The 19,673-nt window shown below is 36.4% G+C and overlaps 1 protein-coding gene across 3 annotated transcripts in view; it reads right to left on the minus strand.

Annotated features, from left to right (window-relative positions):
• Positions 1 to 19,673, minus strand: part of MALRD1 (MAM and LDL receptor class A domain containing 1) — a 249,923-nt gene that overhangs the window by 36,789 nt on the left and 193,461 nt on the right. For all 3 annotated transcript variants that reach the window (XM_030503871.1, XM_030503880.1, XM_030503888.1), the window contains 3 exons: positions 18,273 to 18,548; positions 10,866 to 10,991; positions 9,957 to 10,023 (listed from right to left, as the gene is read on the minus strand). In XM_030503871.1, the coding sequence (XP_030359731.1) occupies positions 9,957 to 10,023; positions 10,866 to 10,991; positions 18,273 to 18,548 (469 nt within the window). The remainder of the gene's footprint in view (positions 1 to 9,956; positions 10,024 to 10,865; positions 10,992 to 18,272; positions 18,549 to 19,673) is intronic.

A 19,673-nucleotide genomic window follows, 5' to 3' on the forward strand; every position in this document is an offset into this window, starting at 1 on the left:
CTATTTAGATAGATATGAAAGCTAAATTAAGTAATTTACTATACTGGTATAATCTAGTTTGTGTTACTGGTCACGCAGCTATATGCACATTTTTAGCTTTACTGTCTTATGATCCAACAGATAAAAACCTCAGCTACTTACATTAAGTAAGACATTCTCAGCCTGTAGCTTTTTTCTGCTTTTTTACAAGAAACATACTAATAGACTTTACTGGTAACATAAGGGAAGCCCTGACAAATGGAGAAAAATTTGATAAAATACATATTAAACCACTAGAACTATAATAACTGATAGTTGTGTAACCTCAAAGTGTATTCTGCCAAACTGCTTCACCTGCATTTCTAGAAGTAAAAGTGATGGGAAGATAATCTCTATGGACTTCTATGACTATGTAAACACAATATTTTCCATACACTAAAATATTAAACAAGTTTTAGGAGATCTTTCTTCCATTTGCCTGAGTTCCAAAGACTTTTACATTAATAAAGTATTAATTTACAGAGGGATAAAGCAAAGCAAATAAAAGCTTTTTTCCACTTCTTGGAGGCTGTTAATAATGGATGATTAAAAAACTCCTGCTGTCCTATTTATTCTATTTCTTTTTTAAGAGACTACAATACAAATCAAACCATGCACTTTAATTCACCTGATAAAAATCAGTTGTTTGCAAAAGAGTACCTAAAATCTGAAAATTAAGTTACCAGGGGAGAACTATTTATAAACTAGAATTTTTCTCTGTGAAAAACAAGCATTAGGATATTCAGCTCTGTATAGCACTGCTTAAAAATATTTTGTTCAGCTTCTAGTCATGCAATGCCACTATCAGTAGCTAGTGTAGGAAACTCAAGCATGGAAGGACTGCATAATACAGGCTCCATTTAACCATAGGTAGTTATCTTCTTGTTAGCTTCTTTTTACAGCCCTAAGCAAATTTTTTTTTATTTGCACAACTTTTGCCACTAAATTCAGTTGAGCAGGCATTTCATCAGTGGAAAATACAATAGTTAATAAAGATAAATAGCATATTGAAAAGCTCTAAGCAGAAACAAGAAAACTCATGAAGCAATATTAATAATAATTTTCTAATATACGAAGTTAATGACCCAAAGCTTAAACACATTTAATATTAGAACTTAGACAATCCTTTCTGTATATTTTCACCTAGCACTTACATTAAAGAAGCTATTGTCACGTGGGGTTGACTCCAACACTCTTTTCCAACAAACACTTGTTGAGGATTAGCCTAGGTGCAATGCATGCATTTATACACAGTTGATCCTGAAATCCATCCAAGGAATTCATACAGCTTCCAAGGTGCTCTGAGTACGTATAGAACTAGAGCGAAAAACAAAGAAGCCAGTTTGGGTTATCAACAACCCTTTCTCACTGACCATGGAGAGAACCACTACAGTTTTGGCTTCCATGTGCCTGCACAAAGCATGAGTTAAGGCATGGTTTAATTCAGCATAGCTAGAAAGCTATACGATAATTTCTTCTCTAGTCTGCTGATACAGAAGCACACATACTGCCAATAAACAAGACTAAGATAAAATATCATGCATCCGAGCCAATTAGTTTTATCAGCAACAGGGAAATAATTCACTTAAACCCAAACCTTTCTCCCCTCCACCATTTAAAAACAAACAAGCAAAATTTCAACCTCCTGCAGTTTACTGGCTTCTGGAGCTTAGGTGGATGTTTGATGTTGTATCAGGTTTGCATGGCAAAGTTGAGCCCGGGAAGAAGGGAGGAATTGGGGAAGATGTTTTAAGATTTGTTTTTAGTTTCTCACTATCTTACTCTGCTTTGATTGCTAGTAGGTTAATTTTCCCCAAGTTGAGTCTTTTTTGCCCATGAAGGTAATTGGTGAATGACCTTTCTCTGCCCCCATGAGCATTTCATTACATTTTGTCTCCCTTGCCCAGCTAAGGAGGCAACATGATAGAGAGGCTTTGGTGGGCACCTGGTTTCAGAGTCAGTCCACCAGAAATGTTTATTTCTGCACTAACTCTGATAATTCGATCCAACTGGAAGTCTTGCTGAATCACATTAATTTGACAGACTTTAAAGGATAGTTCAATGTTCAAATACATTGTACAGTCCAGTGTATATTTTTAAAAGAAAAATATTTTTGTTATTGAAAATATGACTCGCAGTTCAGATGCAGAAAAAATTATTTTAGCTTAAATATATATGTACTTTTCCCCTAAAGGACATACAGAAGTCTGTGTGGAAATAGCACACAGGTACTGATTCCCACTTAGTAGCCTAGTGGCTGACTAAAGCAATAACAAACATGGAAAGATCCTTCCAAGAATTGAGAAAAATCCTCTGTGTTTGCATGCATGTTTTAAACTGAAATGCATGGACCTTTTCAGATAAGTCAACAATGCAAAAGCTGGCAAGAAAATTTCAGCAGTTCTTAATCTAGTACCATTTGCTGCTTTTAGACAATCCCTTAGCTACCTAGCAACAGCACAAAGGGTATAATACTCAGAGACTTAAATTCACACTGGCTGAACAAGAGTGAAATTTGCAAATGTGCAAGATAGCTTGAGGACATTGTAACACCAAGGTGTTTAGTAGGTCAGACTGAGTAGGCCGCTTATCAGAATAGTACAGAATAGAAGATGCATGTCTTCCCTATACAACTTACACAATAACACAGATTCTCAAACACAGATCTCCACCATACCCATCTTTCCTGCCATCCTCAGCACAGGCCTATCTGCATCATAGTTTTCCTCACTGTAGTGACTGTTCAAAACTGTTATCAACATGTTTGATGGTATATATGTTTTCCAAAAGTCTCCCTTATAACTTTTATGATACATTTTGTATTAGATGTACCCAACCAGTAGCCTCCAGATACCTCCTACAAAGAGGGCTCTAGTGGTGAGCAAATTCTAGACAACAAAATTTTGATATGCAGACGTGGATGTAATCTTAGAGTATGAGAATACTGGTTTTCACACTGAGTACTGTCTCTTACTTTCACTTAAGTGCAAGAAGACTGAGTCTGTAAGAAGATTGTTACTCAAGCTTAGTAAGAAAACCTGAATCTTAGCAAGAAAATCATATACTCCAAAAGATGTAGAGTAATTTATGTGCCTTTAATTAGATACACCTAAAGATGTTTTTAAATTTCTGTGGCCAAAAGACAGCCACATGAATATGAAGGAGAAGGGGCTATAGGGCAAAAATCTTTGCAGCCTTTGTATTTATACTTCCTTCATTATTATGTAATTCCCTAATTGTTCCTCATTTTTCTCTCCTTTGAAAACTATTATTTTACAGGAATTCTTTCCTGTTTTGAACAAAACAGAACAAAATATTATGTGATTTAAAGCTTTTCATCTATGTTTCCTACTCTTCAGCCTCTGGATTTTGTAGGAGTAACCCTTTAGGGAACACTCCATATTTTGGCAAACATCCAATATCCAACATTAATTAACATTCTCCCATATAAAAATATCTCATATTATCACTCAACAAGCAGTCTTTTCTACAGATACACTTCCCTGATCCTAAGCTTGTCCTTACGGTAGACAAAACTCTCTCCTGAATTTTAAATGTAATAATGCTTATAGTTCTGGGGTATATGTCATTCTGAGATAAAAGTGAACTGCACTTAGTAATAGTAAAAATCTCACCAGGGTTTTCTACACCATGTAGATACCTCATTTTGCTTTGATTCTTTTTAAAGAGTGAATTGAAAATGAAACGGAAATATATTTATCAGAAAATTTGAATGCTTTTAGCATCTTAAGCAGTACTGATACTAAATTTTGTAGGGAAAGGGTATCCAGCTGAGAAAATTTTTCCCTTAAGTATTCTTCTAAATGATTTTTGCTGTAACTGCTAAATTATACTTATTTGCCTATACTTTTCTCAATAAGATTTTAGTATCTTCATATTAAAACATCATTTATTTTGATCAGACTCTAATTCTCACATTGATCTTGAGAGTTGCAGTGAGGGTGATAACGTACTAAAATAATCAAGCCTTATGTCTGTTCACTTGTATTTGTTTAATTGAGTAAGACATTTGGCTTTCAATTACATGGAGTCAAACTTTAACAGCTACATAGAGACAACCTTGTTTTAGTTTTAGAAAAAAGAAACTGATAAGAACAGATTCCTTCTGAAATCATTGGATTCAGCGATCAACTGGTTCAGACCACTCACACATGAACTTTACAGGATGTCGCTGCGTCATTTGAGATCGTGGTAAACTGCCCTATATATTTGATTGGGTTTGACTGAGAAAAATGATGTTGGTGGGTTTTTTTCATAATTTCTAGGAGTTGCAAACTGCATGAAGCAGCTGGCTCCAGTGTGATAAAAAGCTGACCTCAGGATTATACTATTATCTTCAAAGAGGAGGAAAAAAGAGCAAAGCTCGAAGTAACTGCTTCTAAATACGAAAAGATAGCCAGTATACTCATTTGTAAAGAAATAGTTGATAATTTGCTAAATGGAAAGTTTCTAACTAGGTAAAACTGATTCAGCCAAATGTGTTTACTTTGAAGTCACTTGATTCAAGTAGGGAAAATATAAAAATCCAAATCCTTTGACAAATTTGACATGTTTTTCTTGTATGTTATTTGTCTTTCTAATACAGTGAAAAGGAATGAAAATTGTTAATTAATAATAGTTGAATATATGAAATGCCACAGACCTCAGGTGAACTCAGCTGACCATTTCATATGACTGACGAAAAGCAAACATAAAAGGTGAGAACATGACAAACTTATTTTTAAATTAAAACCCTTGAAAAAAGATCACTATTCGCTTGTTTTATATATAAAAGAAAAAACTCTAGCATCAACAAGCATGCATGAAATTTTATTGGGAGCTTGTTCTGTCTGGGTTGGTATACTTGTGTATGTGCAGACTCATTACCGCTTTTTTATGAAATAGAAAACATGGAGAACACTACTGAAGATTTGAATTGCCTATGATGCTTAGTGTTCTCTTATCTCATATATATTCTTAATGACATCATGTTTGCTTTTTTTGGAAGAAGCTATGATGTTAGAAGCATGAAAAGCCAAAAAGCAACATATAATTGTATCAGGAACAGGCACCCTGATTTCATGAATCTTTTCTGAATAAGAAAAAATAAAGAGTAAACTGAAAATAATATATGAAATAGAAACTTTAGGAGAGAGTTTTCTGTGGGCAAATCTCTAAATGAACATTTGCATCAATATACTGTACAATCTCTTTCACAACAAGCTGTGTTTCATTTATTCTGGAGAACAGAGATATTAACTTGCCTCCCCATTCTCAACTTTATCCAAGGCAGGCAACCTGAATTTGTTATTTTATTTGCCTCAGCATCACTTTTCAGATGGCACTGGCTAATGGAAAGATATGAAAAAAGGTTCTCAATGTGTTTGTGTATATGTCTCCATATAAGAATATGCGTTTGTCTTCATTTCTCAGAAGCCAAATCTTAGCATAACATTCCTTTTCAATGTCTTATCTTTTTGCTTGTTCATTAAGGCTTGTGCTTTTCTTTATGGTTACATCCTTGTTCCATTCCTCCTCTATGTATTATTTCTTATGTGTGACTACCACTTTCTTGGGTAGCTATATGGCTCTATATAGCTCTATCGATTTACCTATGTCACACTTGTTCAGTACATCTAAAAGAAAAGTCTTAGGAAGAGAGACAAATCAGTACCAGTGTGCTTTGCTTCAACAGTTAATAATTTGAAGTGATTCAGCAGCAGTGACATCATCAATCCTCCCTGTGGTGGAAATCTCTGACAGCAGCAGGACAAACAGCTGAAATGGAATCTGCCATCTTCTCCTTTTGTAAATTCTTCACTTAAGAATTGGGATGTGCCTATCTTGTAAGTCTCTAAGCTCCTTGTCAGTCTCTAAGCTTTGTATTTACATCAAATCACAGGCCAGATGCTTCCAAGCATTTTATTTTCTTAGGTGGGAGTACTATTATCACTCCCATTTTCATGACATACTGTGTGATATTAAAATAATTCCTCCTTTTGCAGTTTTTAAAGATAACTATCACCATTGTGCCTCAAAAATCCAGTAAAACAGTACATATAAAAAAACATCCAAAAGAAAACATGTTTAGAAAAAAAAATCTAGCATGCCTCACTGGAAGACATTGCACAGAAAGGATGAGGAATTTCCATAATTTGCAACATATAATACTTGACTGGAAAAGGCATTGAATAAGTCTACTGTGGCATTATTCAAAGTTGCATGAGACCTTGCAGGGCTTCTCCCCAAAATGTATTATGCTTACCAGAAGTTAGAATTTTAAAGACGAAATCAGATTCTGACTTCTGATTTCTGATCATTTTCTGTGAGAAAATGTCACAACTACCAAAAAATGTTTTTTTTAAATTTTTTTTTTTTGGTGTAATACTATTTGCTGGGGATAAAATGCTTTATTTGCATTAAAACATACCATTTATGGTTATACTAATGAGCCCATTTTAAAAGCGAGAAGTGAAAAATAGAGGACCAAATAACATGTATCTTTTCTAAGGAGAATAAACAAAAATCCCCTCCTCTGAATTAATTATTATCCTGTAAAATCAATTATTTTCTGAAACATAAAAGGGAAAGTAATATTTTTCACTTTTATCACATAAAGCAAACAAACAAATAATTGATTTTCTATACTTTGGGCCAAATCAGCATTTAGACACAACTACAAAGATAAAATTTATTGATTATCTATGTATAATGACTCCTTGAAGTTCTAATCTCTACAGCTCAGTTGTCTAGATGGTACATATTCAATGTAATTTTAAAACTGCTTAATGAAGATGTATTTCTAATTTACAAGATGATTGTTTAATTACAGTCAGTGAATGTAATTACATTTTCTGCTTAAGGATAGAGCCTTCTTACAGTTCAGAAATTAATAACAGCACTCTCATTATACTCTTTACTGTTATTCAGTGTAACTGCTCTGAAACTTAGTATATTACATAGAAACTGTGAAAAATAAAGATAAAACAAGCGCTGAATTATGTTTACTATACATGAGCTTAGTACATTTTAAATGTGAATATATTGTATTAATCTTGTCTAGCTGGTATGAGAGTTAAAATTATGTATTATTAGTCTGGTAATATATTCTTTTTCTATTCTCAGGGGTTTTTATTTAGCACTAGTACAATCTTTGAACCCTTACCTAACACACTTTACAAACACACTTTTCCCAGCTTGCTTGTTCTTGTCAATATTCCTTTTCTATGTTTCCAGAGGTCTGTGGTCTCACTTTCAAATAAGTAAAGCAAACACAAAAAAGCCACTGAGCAAACAATTGGGGAAAGTACACACATAATAAAAGGAATAATTTTGAAATCACACTATTGAAATTGCAAAAATTCTAGCATTATTGCTCAAATTATCATAGTTTGCATGTGCAGCCACAGTAGCTGATTGCCAACACTTGCCACTTGGCTGCACATCCACTGCAGAAGGGAGCTGAGTCAGGACATATAGGAGTCTTGTGAAATGAGAGTGGACGTAGTGTTTCAGACAGTATTGGGTTTGCGTGGCAAGGTTTTGGTAGTGGGGGAGCTACAGGGATGTCTTCTTTGAGAAGCTGCCAGAAGCTTCCAATTGTGTCCAACAGAGCTGATAGCACCTGTTGTCCAGGCAAGGTCAACCCACCTGAGATATTTATTTCTGAGTAACTCTGGTATTAGATCCAAACTGTAACTGGAAACACACCACACAGACTGAGGCTCCATCTGGGCTGGCAGCCAAAGAGGATACCCAAGAAGTAGTAAGAACAAGATAAACATTTGATATGTCCCCCAAATACTCTCATGATCAAATAGAAGAAGCAAATACAAGCGGCTTTCAAACCAAACTCAGAAGTCAAATACCAGAGAGGATCAGGACAGCCATCAAGCTTGTTTCTTTCAAGTAGGAAGCTAACAATCACCTGCAACACACCATTGCTCTGCATTTACTCGCTGAACACATCCACCACCGAATCAATAGCCATATTCTCAAACACTGTGGCCTCTACTGATGTTACCACAATCATTAAGCACCACCTAAGAAAAGCTGTTTTCAGTAGCGTGAACAGAAGTGACAGCAACCTGATATATCAACCCAGTTACCCACTCCAATATATACTGAAACTATTAGACTTGTATCAACTGTTATCTTTTCCACCTGGTCTACAGATATCTCTTTAGAGAGGCATGTCAGAGCTTGCATTGCACTTTCTACTGATCCCTCTTAGTTACATACTACTGAAAGAAATTCAGGTTGATGTCCTAAGTATTCACTTCATATATCTAAGCAGCAATAGTGCACACATACAAAAACATGCAGCATCAAAGTAACTTGAGAAGTACAAAATGTATAAAATCTTCTATGAACTTTCGATCTCTTCAAATAGTTGATTTGTTTTACCTAAGTAGCGACTGCAAATTCACTCTGTTCCCATGCGGACATATTAAACTACTTGGAGGACTCTATACAGTTCACTACTTCAACGACACTGCATTAAAAATGCAGAAAAACTCACCCCTTATGACAAAAAAAATTTTTCCAGAGACTGGATTTTTTTCTATCAATATACCTCAATCTACAGTAAAATGAGCAGCAATTTTGATTTTTAAAGGAACATGATGGAACCTTGAATCAAATGAAGCTTTGACACCTGTCCAGACTATTTTTGTTAAATCAACTTTCTCAGAAAGGCCAAAATGACTTTTAAACTCCAGACTCAGGTTTTGTTTTATATAGAAACCAGAGCACAAGCATCTTAAGCGGAGGAAGATCAGAATCCATTGTGTAAGACAAACTAGCAGTCAAAGGATATATTAACAAATTTTACCCCTGTCTGCAGTGTCACTGAAGAATATTAGTCAAACTCAGTGACTTTTAGGATCATTGTAGTCTCCACATAATTACTTCTGGGTATCTAGGAAGACTTTCTTTCTCTGCAACTTCTGTGACAGGGCGGTGTCCGTACTCTGCTCTTTCAAGGATCTCCTTGCTGTCCAACAGGCTTACTGCATCTGGATGCACTCTGCTTTTTCTCCTGACATACCCTGCAGTCTAGAAGAGCAGTTGCTCTCAAGAGAAGAAGGTATCTCCAGCTAAATCTTTCATCAGCAGGCTTATTAATGTGAGTTTCCTACAGACTAGGAGACAAACCTTAATGTCTGGTCTTGACTAAGATACTCTGATAAAACAGTCACTTTAGTAGTTTGGCAAACTTTTTGGCAAGATCCACTGAAGCGCATGAAGGACACAAGTGTGATAACATGTAATATTGCTTTCTTTGCACTTTAAAAAGTCTCCTGTAATTCCCCAGTGGGAAATGGAGTGACATCTTGTGTAAATGAATCCCTTTAGATAAACCAGAACACTTTGTAATGACTTGCACATTCCACATCAGAATTTCATACATTATTTGTTTTTCAACATAGAGGATTTCCAGAAAAACACAAGCATATGCTTAATGCTTTGTTTGGCCTAAGTAGAAAAAAACATTACCTTCTTTCTCCAAATGTATGCAAGAAAGAACATTATAACAGAAATGCATCACAAGCTCAGGTAAAGATGAGAACAAGCCCTACTGTACATTGTATCTGAGGTACACAACACTTACTGTATATGAGGCATATTTTTTCATAGAAGCTTATGTTTTTAAATGTTGATGTGAACCATGAGACACAGAAAACTTCTACTGCCAGGCCAACAGGTTGTCTCATGTAATGATAGGTGAAAGTTACAGGAAATTCTATCTGATTAGTAATATTATTCTCAAAATGTGGTTTAATTCAGCAACTGTAAATAAATATAGTGTAGACATAGAGAGACTTTTAAAATTACACTTCTATTGAAGATCATTTCAGTCCCTGGTGAAAATAACAGCTCTTTCATCAGCACCTTTTCCCAACTTCAAGCAAAAGTTAATCTCCAATGAAACTTACTGGCATAATGGAATGTCATCTTTGATGATGCATCTTCCTCCGTTTCTGCAGTATTCTTCGGGACAAACTGCAGATATAAAATTAAAAATTATAACTTAATTTCACACCTACCTCCCTCTCCCTCCTCCCCTCCCCCAGTTATTATAGTCATTGTTTGATTTTCAAAATGGCAGAATATTCATCTGTAAGTTTGAATGCTTAGTTCTTCCAAAACCTCTTCTTTTAGACCTTGACTTGGTGATACAAGTGTCAGGTCCTAAATCCATTCTAGTTAATGGATTCTTCTCGAATTTATAGAAATCCTGGTGCTTTGCTTGAACAGGCTTCTAATTTTTCTCTAGACAGAGTTTTGTTTGACTCCAGAAATAGCTCAGTGAGCTATTTCCACTTATTCAATTTTCAAACAAACAGGAATATATAAAATAAAAGTCAGAAGAACTGAACTTATATTTAAGAAGTATCTAAGTCTACTTTATTATTAATAGCTTTTATATAGGGGTGATGAGCAGACACTTACTCCTGTGTCACCAACCTTCTCATTGAAGATGTCCAGAATTTTAAGACTTCGAATCACATTGTCATAAAAAAAAAAAAAAAGAAAAATCTGTCCTGAAAAGAATAAAGACGTTGTAGGAGAGGAGGATGTCAGTGGCATGCTATTGTCAACCTTTGACATCCCTTAGCATTGGTTTCCACGTCATCACATTGAGTTTTACTGAAGTTTAATTTTACATCCCTACAGAAAGAAAAACTTTGAATCAAATCCCCTCAATATTCTTTAGAAGAAAATAACTAGGATGTAATTTGATGAAGTTTTAGCAGAAATTCAGTTGAGAACTGCCTAAAGATTCAGTAGGAAATGACTATACTTTTTTGTTTCAAATGATATTTTTATGCAAAACTATGTACCTGAACAGCTGGACTCATCAGGGCTGAAATCAATGCAGTCTACAATGCCATCACAACGCTGGGAGATTGCTATGCATTGATTAGTTGACGCACATAACAAAGAACCATTGAAACAATCTTTAATAGCTGAAATGAAAAGAAATGAAAAGTAACATGACAGTTATAATCTATACTTCTTTTTCTCACTGTTAAAAACTACCAGAAAACTTCAATTGTACTATATATAGTTACATCTGTATGACCTCTACAAGCTTTCATATTCAAAGACATAGAACTTTATTGTTGAGTAGATAAATTGGTAAATATACACTGAGCACAGATGTTACAGAAGCTGTATTTTTCCCATGTTATATTTGTGAGGAACAGGAGGGCTTATTTACTTAAAACGTTGACAGAGTAAGCTGCAAAACTCCAATGAAACCCCATAAAAAGATATCACGAAACATAATCAACTCTCGTTACTAACCTATTTATAATACAAATAAAAAATTACATTATATAGTTTCCTTTTATTACAAGAAATGAATACTGAAGAGATAGTTAACATAAAAAAGTAGAGAAGTACTATTCTGAAAAATCTAAACTTGCACACCTTTTTTATTCTTGGGCATTCGGTTATATTTTCTATGGTTGTCCAGAAGAATTATGATGGGTTAAACTTTCTGGAATCACATAAGTCTTCAGGTACTGAATTATTCCTGAGTCACTGATCTGCAAGGATGTACCTGATGGTCCTGCAGACTTCTGTAGAGTATAACATAATTTTGTCATGGTATCTCACACGATGTTCTCTTATGCTGCGTTGAACTATAGTTTTTTAAGGTTTTTGTTTAGGCAATTTAAGCTGAACTTTGTCACCGTGTCACTAATGCAAATCAGAGGGAACTCTAGTGACTCCATCAGAGTTAGATATACTCAAATTAGCTTGTGAGTTTTGAGTGGGAGAAAGAATCTGGGAATATTAAAAATACCCCACTGCCACATCTAAATTTCATAATATTTTCCTGCTCCTGGGTTCAAGAGCCAGTGTACATGGCAATAAGCCTTTTATGCTGGATAGCTAGGCTGCTGAAGGATATATTTTTTCCACTCTTAGATACAATTTAAATCACCGGCCAATATAGACTGCAAGAGTGTGCTAAATTTAAAACACTGCAGTTCAGTTTAGACCACAATAATGGAGGCAAATCTTGCCAGTTCTGATCGTGCCAGTCAGCTCTTGCCAGTTTTGGTATTCTTTCAGAAATATGAAATTTCTCATGTGAGTAAGGGTTTGTGGGATCAAACCTATTAATTACATGCACTAACCATTTACTGAAGTCTGCAGAAAAATACGTAGAAGAATACTAGCAAATATAAAAAGGAGATTGCTTTTGTTTCCATTTTCTATTCACCTTTATGAGGACTTAAAATTTCTGTCTGATTTTAAACTATCACTATACTATCCTGCACATGTTCTCTTCAACTGACTGGAGAAGTCTTGATATGGCAGTGACAGCAAGATAAAAGCAACAACAGGAAGAATAAAAATTCCTTTTCCTTTTCTGCTCTCCATTCCCTTGACCCCTCAGTCTGGCATAACAGATAGTGGCAGACTGAAAAAACCCAGCAGATTACAGCATCACTCCACATTTGTAGCATATACTACCATCTATCTCTTATGATTGCCAGCTTTCCAGAAAATAACTCAACAGTCCCATTCCCTCTGCTGCACTTTCTTAACCAAATACTAATCTCACACTTATTTTGGTGCAGTCAGATCCAAATCGTGGGCATGTTTTGCAATTTGGGGATAATGTCCCGATGGTATTCAAACCAATTTTGTAAGTGGTCATTTGCACAAAAATAATCAGTCTGTAAGCTAAATTGCGTGTTCAGAATAGGACTTCAACGGAAACAAAGTTGGAAATTTGACATAAAATATATTTTTCTTTTGTGTTTTAGACTTTTTTGCCTACACATGTATTTTGAGAAATCTGTAAGCTATGTGGTTGTAGAGTATCACTTCTGGTTTGTCATACATATTATGACTAATAAAAAGATTCAAAGAAAAGAAAGCATCATTTAGTGTTTTATTATTTCTGGACTTGCTGCTGGACTCATATATGTGGATAAAACAGAATAAATGCTAATTATATTTGGTATATTTGTATCTCTTGACCATCAAGGTGACTTTGACATGTCCCTTTACCTTGAGCAAGCTGAGACTTTTATACCACTCACAGAGGTAACAGTCATAGTGATGGATCTGGTACTTTGTACAGATCCAGCATTTAAGATGTAAAGGATGATGGCACTAAGTCGTTGGCGCCAAGGTAAAGAATGTTAAGGGCACATTTTAAAAATGTTTTTTCTTTTATTGCACTGAAACTAAAATTAATATTGCTTACTGTTAACAGAGTTACAAGTAGCTTCAGATTTCTCCAATTAGTTATTCTTCAATTTCATGAAAGGCCTTCAAGGGTTTTGGGGATAAAGACATTGAATGTAAGCATTAAGAACAGTGAAGACATGAAAATGAAAATGATAGTATCAGCTTTTTGCCTGTATTTCATTTTCCACGTCGAAATTCAATCTGTTAGAAAGGGTAAAAATACAACAGCCCCTTTGAAAGTATGCCATTTTTAATATTTACTAGGTATTTAAACTTACCAGGACTACATCAGATACATTTTGGTGCATGAAAGAGAATTGAGATATCATTTTTTATTCATTGTTATTAGCACTTCAGCCAAATGGTGATGGGGTCTGTGGAAAAGTAATGCATATCCCCACTGGTACTAACAGGTTTGTTTTACAACCTTACTATTGGAATCAAGCAGTAAAAAAAAAAAAAAAGATTAAATGGGTGAGATAAAGTACCCTTCTGTAAAATTGACTGCAAGAAGACAGCTGGCCAAGTAGAACATCTATAGAATCATAGAATCATAGAACAGTTAGGGTTAGAAAGGGCCTTAAGGTCAGCTAGTTCCAACCCCTCTGACATGGGCAGGGACAGCTAGCGCTAAACCATGTGGCCCAAGGCTTTGTCCAACCTGGCCTTGAACACTGCCAGGGATGGAGCATTCACAACCTTCCAGTGCAACCCATTCCGGTGCCTCACCACCCTCGCTGTAAAGAACTTCTTCCTTATATCTAATCTAAACTTCCCCTGTTTAAGTTTGAAGCCATTACCCCTTGTCCTACCACTACAGTCCCTAAGGAAGAGTCCCTCCCCAGCATCCTTGTAGGCCCCCTTCAGATACTAGAAGGATGCTATGAGGTCTCCACGCAGCCTTCTCTTCTCCAGACTGAACAGCCCCAACTCTCTCAGCCTGTCCTCATATGGGAGGTGCTCCAGCCCTCTTATCATCCTTGTGGCCTCCTCTGGACTCACCCTAACAGCTCCATATCCTTCTTATGTTAAGGACACCAGAACTGTACACAGTACTCCAAGTGAGGTCTCACGAGAGCAGAGCAGAGGGGCAGGATCACGTCCTTTGACCTGCTGGTCACGCTTCTTTTGATGCAGCCCGGGATACGGTTGGCTTTCTGGGCTGCAAGCACACACTGCTGGCTCATGTTAAGCTTCTCATTAACCAACACCCCCAAGTCCTTCTCTGCAGGGCTGCTCTGAATCTCTTCTCTGCCCAACCTGTAGCTGTGCCTGGGATTACCCTGACCCAGGTGTAGGACCTTGCACTTGGCTTGGTTAAACTTCATAAGGTTGGCATTGGCCCACCTCACAAATGTGTCAAGGTCCCTCTGGATGGCATCCCTTTCCTCCAGTGTATCAACCAAACCACACAGCTTGGTGTCGTCGGCAAACTTGCTGAGGGCGCACTCAATCCCACTGTCCATGTCGCCAACAAAGATGTTGAACAGGACTGGTCCCAACACCGATGCCTGAGGGACACCATTCATTACTGTTTTCCAACTGGACATCGAGCCATTTACCTCAACTCTTTGCATGCCGCCATCGAGCCAGTTCTTTTTGCACTGAGTGGTCCATCTATCAAATTGATGTCTTCCCAATTTAGAGACAAGGATGTCGTGCGGGACAGTGTTGAATGCTTTGCACAAGTCCAGGTAGATGACGTCAACTGCTCTGCCGCTGTCCATCAGTTCCGTGGCTCCATCATAGAAGGCCACCAAATTGTTCAGGCAGGATTTCCCCTTAGTGAAGCCATGTTGGCTGTCACCAACCACCTCGTTGTTTTTCATGTGCCTTAGCATGCTTCCCAGGAAAATATGCTCTAAGATTTTGCCAGGCACAGAGGTGAGGCTGGCTGGTCTGTAGTTCCCTAGGTCTTCCACCTACCCCTTCTTGAAAATGGGGGTTATATTATCCTTCTTCCAGTCATCAGGAACTTCACCTGGCTGCCATGATTTTTCAAATATGATGGACAATGGCTTAGCAACTTCATTCGCCAGCTGCTTCAGGACCCGCGGATGGATTTCATCAGGTCCCATGGTCTTGTGCATGTTCAGGTTCTTAAGATGGTCTTGAACCTGATCTTCTCCTACAATGGGCCTAAGGTCTTCATTCTCACAGTCCCTGCATCTGCCTTCCAAGTCTTGAGTGGTGTGGTGAGAGCATTTGTTAGTGAAGACTGAGACAAAGAAGTTATTAAGAACCACAGCCTTCTCCAAATCCACGGTAGTCAGTTCTCCTGATAGTTTCCGGACAGGGCCCACATTGTCCCTAGTCTGTCTTTTATTTGCGACGTACCTATAGAATCCTTTCCTGTTATCTTTCACGTCCCTTGACAGATTTAATTCTAACTGGGCCTTAGCTTTCCTAACCTGGTCCCTAGCTTCCCGGACAACAATCCTGTATTCTTCCATAATTGAAAAACAGTTCCAAGATTTACTTGTTAAAAGCAGCAAGTAATAAAATCTGCCACATTAGTAGGTATAAAACAGTATTAACATAATACTGTACAACCTAACTGCTGAGTGAACTCTGTGGGAAATTCTGTCTGTATAAATCTCTAAGTCATGCAGAAAAGCATTTCTGTGGTAGAAATTGTGGTTTTGGTAGAGATCTGACTAATGCATTTTATTTGTTTTTTTTTCTTTGTCCTGATCTTCTTTTGGGTTTTATACTTCATTTCTGCAAGATGCAAGATGCATTTTGACAACTGGTCTTCATCCCAGAAGAAAACTTTCTCTGGTGAATTCCTGAATTCAGAAGCCAGAAGATTTTTGACAGTCTATTGTTACACTTAAAGGAATGAAATTGCCAAAGGACATGGCACACACAAAATGGAAGGTACCAATAAGCCTAAAGCGGAAATGTTCCTAAATCAGCACCAAGGATTAAAAAACAAACCACAGGGAAACACAAAAAAAACCCCAAAACTGCCACCGCCACAAAAAAAAAAAAAAAAAAAAAAAGTCCAAAAAAAACCAAAAACCCAAAACTTTGCTTTTTAAATCCTATTCTGTGTTCATAACTGCTTAGGAAAAAAATTACTCAATTTCAATCTAAAAGCTGAATACACCCCCCGCTCCCCCCAATCCGTGCTGGTACTACAGTACACATAGGCTGGAGCTACTAGCATAACAATGAATTTTATACGTTATGCATAAATGCCAATAAAAAATAAAATTTAGGAGATATTTACTTTTTCTGGCTTTTTTCTGTTGAAAAACTTACATGGCATTTCACATGTTAAAAGTAGACAGGTAGAGATGAAATGCTGCAGTCTCGTGGTGTATACATTTTGACGGGAGAACCAGAACAGTAATCACTTTTTTCATTGATTCCATCCCAAACTGCCACTAATCACTTTCTTTTTGCTTTGCCTGCAACCATTATCTTCTTTGGAGAAGCATGAGTTGCTGCTTTTGTATTCATATCTTATATCGTCAACACTTACATGTTTATACAGTCAAAACTGAATTTTCTTTTTGCTTTGCCTGCAACCATTATCTTCTTCAGAGAAGAAACATGAGTTGTTGCTTCTGTATTCGTATCTTATATTGTCAACACTTACACGTTTATACAGTCAAAACTGAATTTTGGAGTAGCAATGTGATTACAGATTTGAGTAAGTTTCCTCGGAGTACCAAGGCGTGCAATATCTATGGAGAATTTCTATTCTTTGAATAGATCAAGACTTAATTTTCCCTCATTCCCTGGGCATTGCTTAGAAGTCAAAGGCAATGAAACAACATTTCACTGCTTTTGGGAATACTAATAATTATGGAAAACTTGTGGTCTTCTGATATTGGGCTTCTAGAACACATTAGCTGCCATGGTGTGGAGCTGGGATGTATGTGTACGAAGATACAGCAGGGAGGTCTCTAATTGAGGACAGACTGAGGAAGAAACAGGGCTGAATGAAAATTAGAGAGGTTTATTTGAACTTAAGGACATGTAAAATTTTCATATGCCTTTGAGGCATATAAAACTTAAGGTAAGAGGTATCTCAAAAACTGCGCCTTTTGACAACAAAACCACAGAGCTCGTTTCTAAACAAAAGTGCATGGAAAGGCATGGACAGATTAGTCTGCAAAATCTATGCCAGTTTTGTAGAGTAATTTGTTAAAAGAAATGGTAAGTGCAGTGGCCTGCATGTATATTCAGTAGGTTTGATACAAAATATTAAAGAACTTGAATTTCTAGCCCACTGGAATCTGATATTTTACTAATTGTTTTGGTTCTCATAGGGATGAAAAATAAAATGTTAAAAAACTTGCAGAATGAGAAGTTTAGAAAGAAATGTCTTTATATGTAAAAAGCCTATTTATTTATTTATTTATTTATTTATTTTTTCTCCTATGTATAGAATTGTTTTGGCCTTCATGGAATGAAAAATTTGGCCTTGGTTCATCTACCAGTAATGAAATATTTTGAAATGGGCAGACACTCAATTTTGTGTCTATCTGAACTTCATGGTATCTCATTGCAGTCACCGTTCAAAGCCCATTGTCCTTGTATTTTGTTTGTGAACCCTTTTCCTTGGCTAGGGCAAAGATTGCTGCTACTGCATGAACAGACTTGATCTCAAAATGCTTGAAAGATCATGACTGCCTTGAATATTACTGACTTACAGAATTGCAAAAGTCTATCTATCTGTCACATTGCAATTGGAGGTGAGGCAAAGCAAATGCAGCTGACTGATCTATGGAAAAAAGTGGAAATGCTTCCAATCATTAACAAAAATACAATACAAATTATTTTAAGCATTTATCAAAGTTGATAGCCAGGGAATAAGAATGCATAAGAAAGATTATTTGCAAATGTAGACTGTCTCTCCAGATAACACATTTGTATCACATTTATGATACAAATAATATTTCTCTAGATGAGCAGATAGTGAATTTTACACTATACTTCATTATGTTGCTATTTTTCACATCATCGTTTTAGGAAAGTAAGTTAGGATTGCCTTAACCATAGCAATGAAAGTAACTTACGGCAGCCAACTTCATCTTCATTAAGGTAGCAGTCAGACACACCATCGCATTTCAGGAGGGATGGGATACAGCCTTTGGAAGGACACAAGAACTCTGTTTGCTTGCAAGAGCCTGGAAATGTGAGGATAGGCATCTCCATGGGACAGTTCATTTCATCACTTCCATCCATGCAATCTTCAGTACCATTGCATTTTGCAGCAAGGGGCAAACACTGCTGCACATACGCACATGTGAACTGGTCACTATTGCATGTTGGAGGGTGTGGATCAGCTGATCCTACAAGAAAAAAAAGAACATTTATTTCTCAGACCCCTAAGTCCCTATTTCATCCTACAAAAATCACTGGAACTGAATTTTACTAGTAGAAAAAAGAGAAATATTTGTGAAAACTGGTTTCTAAGAAGCTGGCTATGCTAACGCTGTGCTTTACATCAACAGTGTCTTCTGTGAGAGGAATGTGATGGATTCCTACAACTTTTCTTTTATGTGCATGGAAAAGAGAAACATCTCAAAATTTAATTTAATTTAATGTATTTAATCTTTTCTAGGTCAATTTTGCTGCAGGTGAGTAAAGAAAATAATATTACGCTTGTTAGAGACAAGGAAATACAAATTAATGTCACCACTTCTGTGAAAAGCAGGAGGAGTTTTGCTGTTGACTTCAGCTGAAGCAGAGCAGATCAAGCGCAAAAGTTCATGGGTGGGGTTTAGCTTGCCTTTCAAAATGGTGCAAGCATTGCTCTCTGACCTCAGAAGTCAAATGTTACTGCTGCATTAAGACATGACACACTGTAAGGGAGTACCTGGAATTTGTCACTGTTTTACTACTTCTAATCCACTGGGAATAGCAGTATGTTGGTTTTTTCTGTGCTACCAGGGGTTTTACAGCAGGAGAACTTTGCTGAAACATGCCCAGTTTCTAAAATAACTGCATCATGAATAGCAATAGAGTTTTGTACAAAAAGTGAACTGCTAATGCAGTCAGGTAAACAGAATACTAGTATTATTTTACTGTCTGGTTGCTTGTGAAAAAGTTACAAGGAAAAAGAGCTCAAACTGCTGTCTAACATTGACCTTTGCTAGCTTAGCAATTTTTGATTTTCGTGTTGACTTTATGTCAGAAAATCATAATCGAAAAGCTTCATGCAATAGAATGCTCCGGACACCATTTTATATCATTAGTGTTGTTAAATGATATCATGCAACCAGAAAAATGTATTTCATATACTGGATATAATCTAAACATAAACCAATAATATTGGATTTGACACAGTGAAAATAACCTACAGATCTTTGGGCTTGTTTTTATTCAGAATTACATCATAAACCCCTCAAAACCATGTACTTTTAAATGGGATTGAAAAGACTGCATTTTCATTATATGTTTTTTTATAAATGTGT

This window comes from Strigops habroptila, chromosome 1 (assembly GCF_004027225.2).
Source record: "Strigops habroptila isolate Jane chromosome 1, bStrHab1.2.pri, whole genome shotgun sequence".
Taxonomy (NCBI): Eukaryota; Metazoa; Chordata; class Aves; order Psittaciformes; family Psittacidae; genus Strigops; species Strigops habroptila.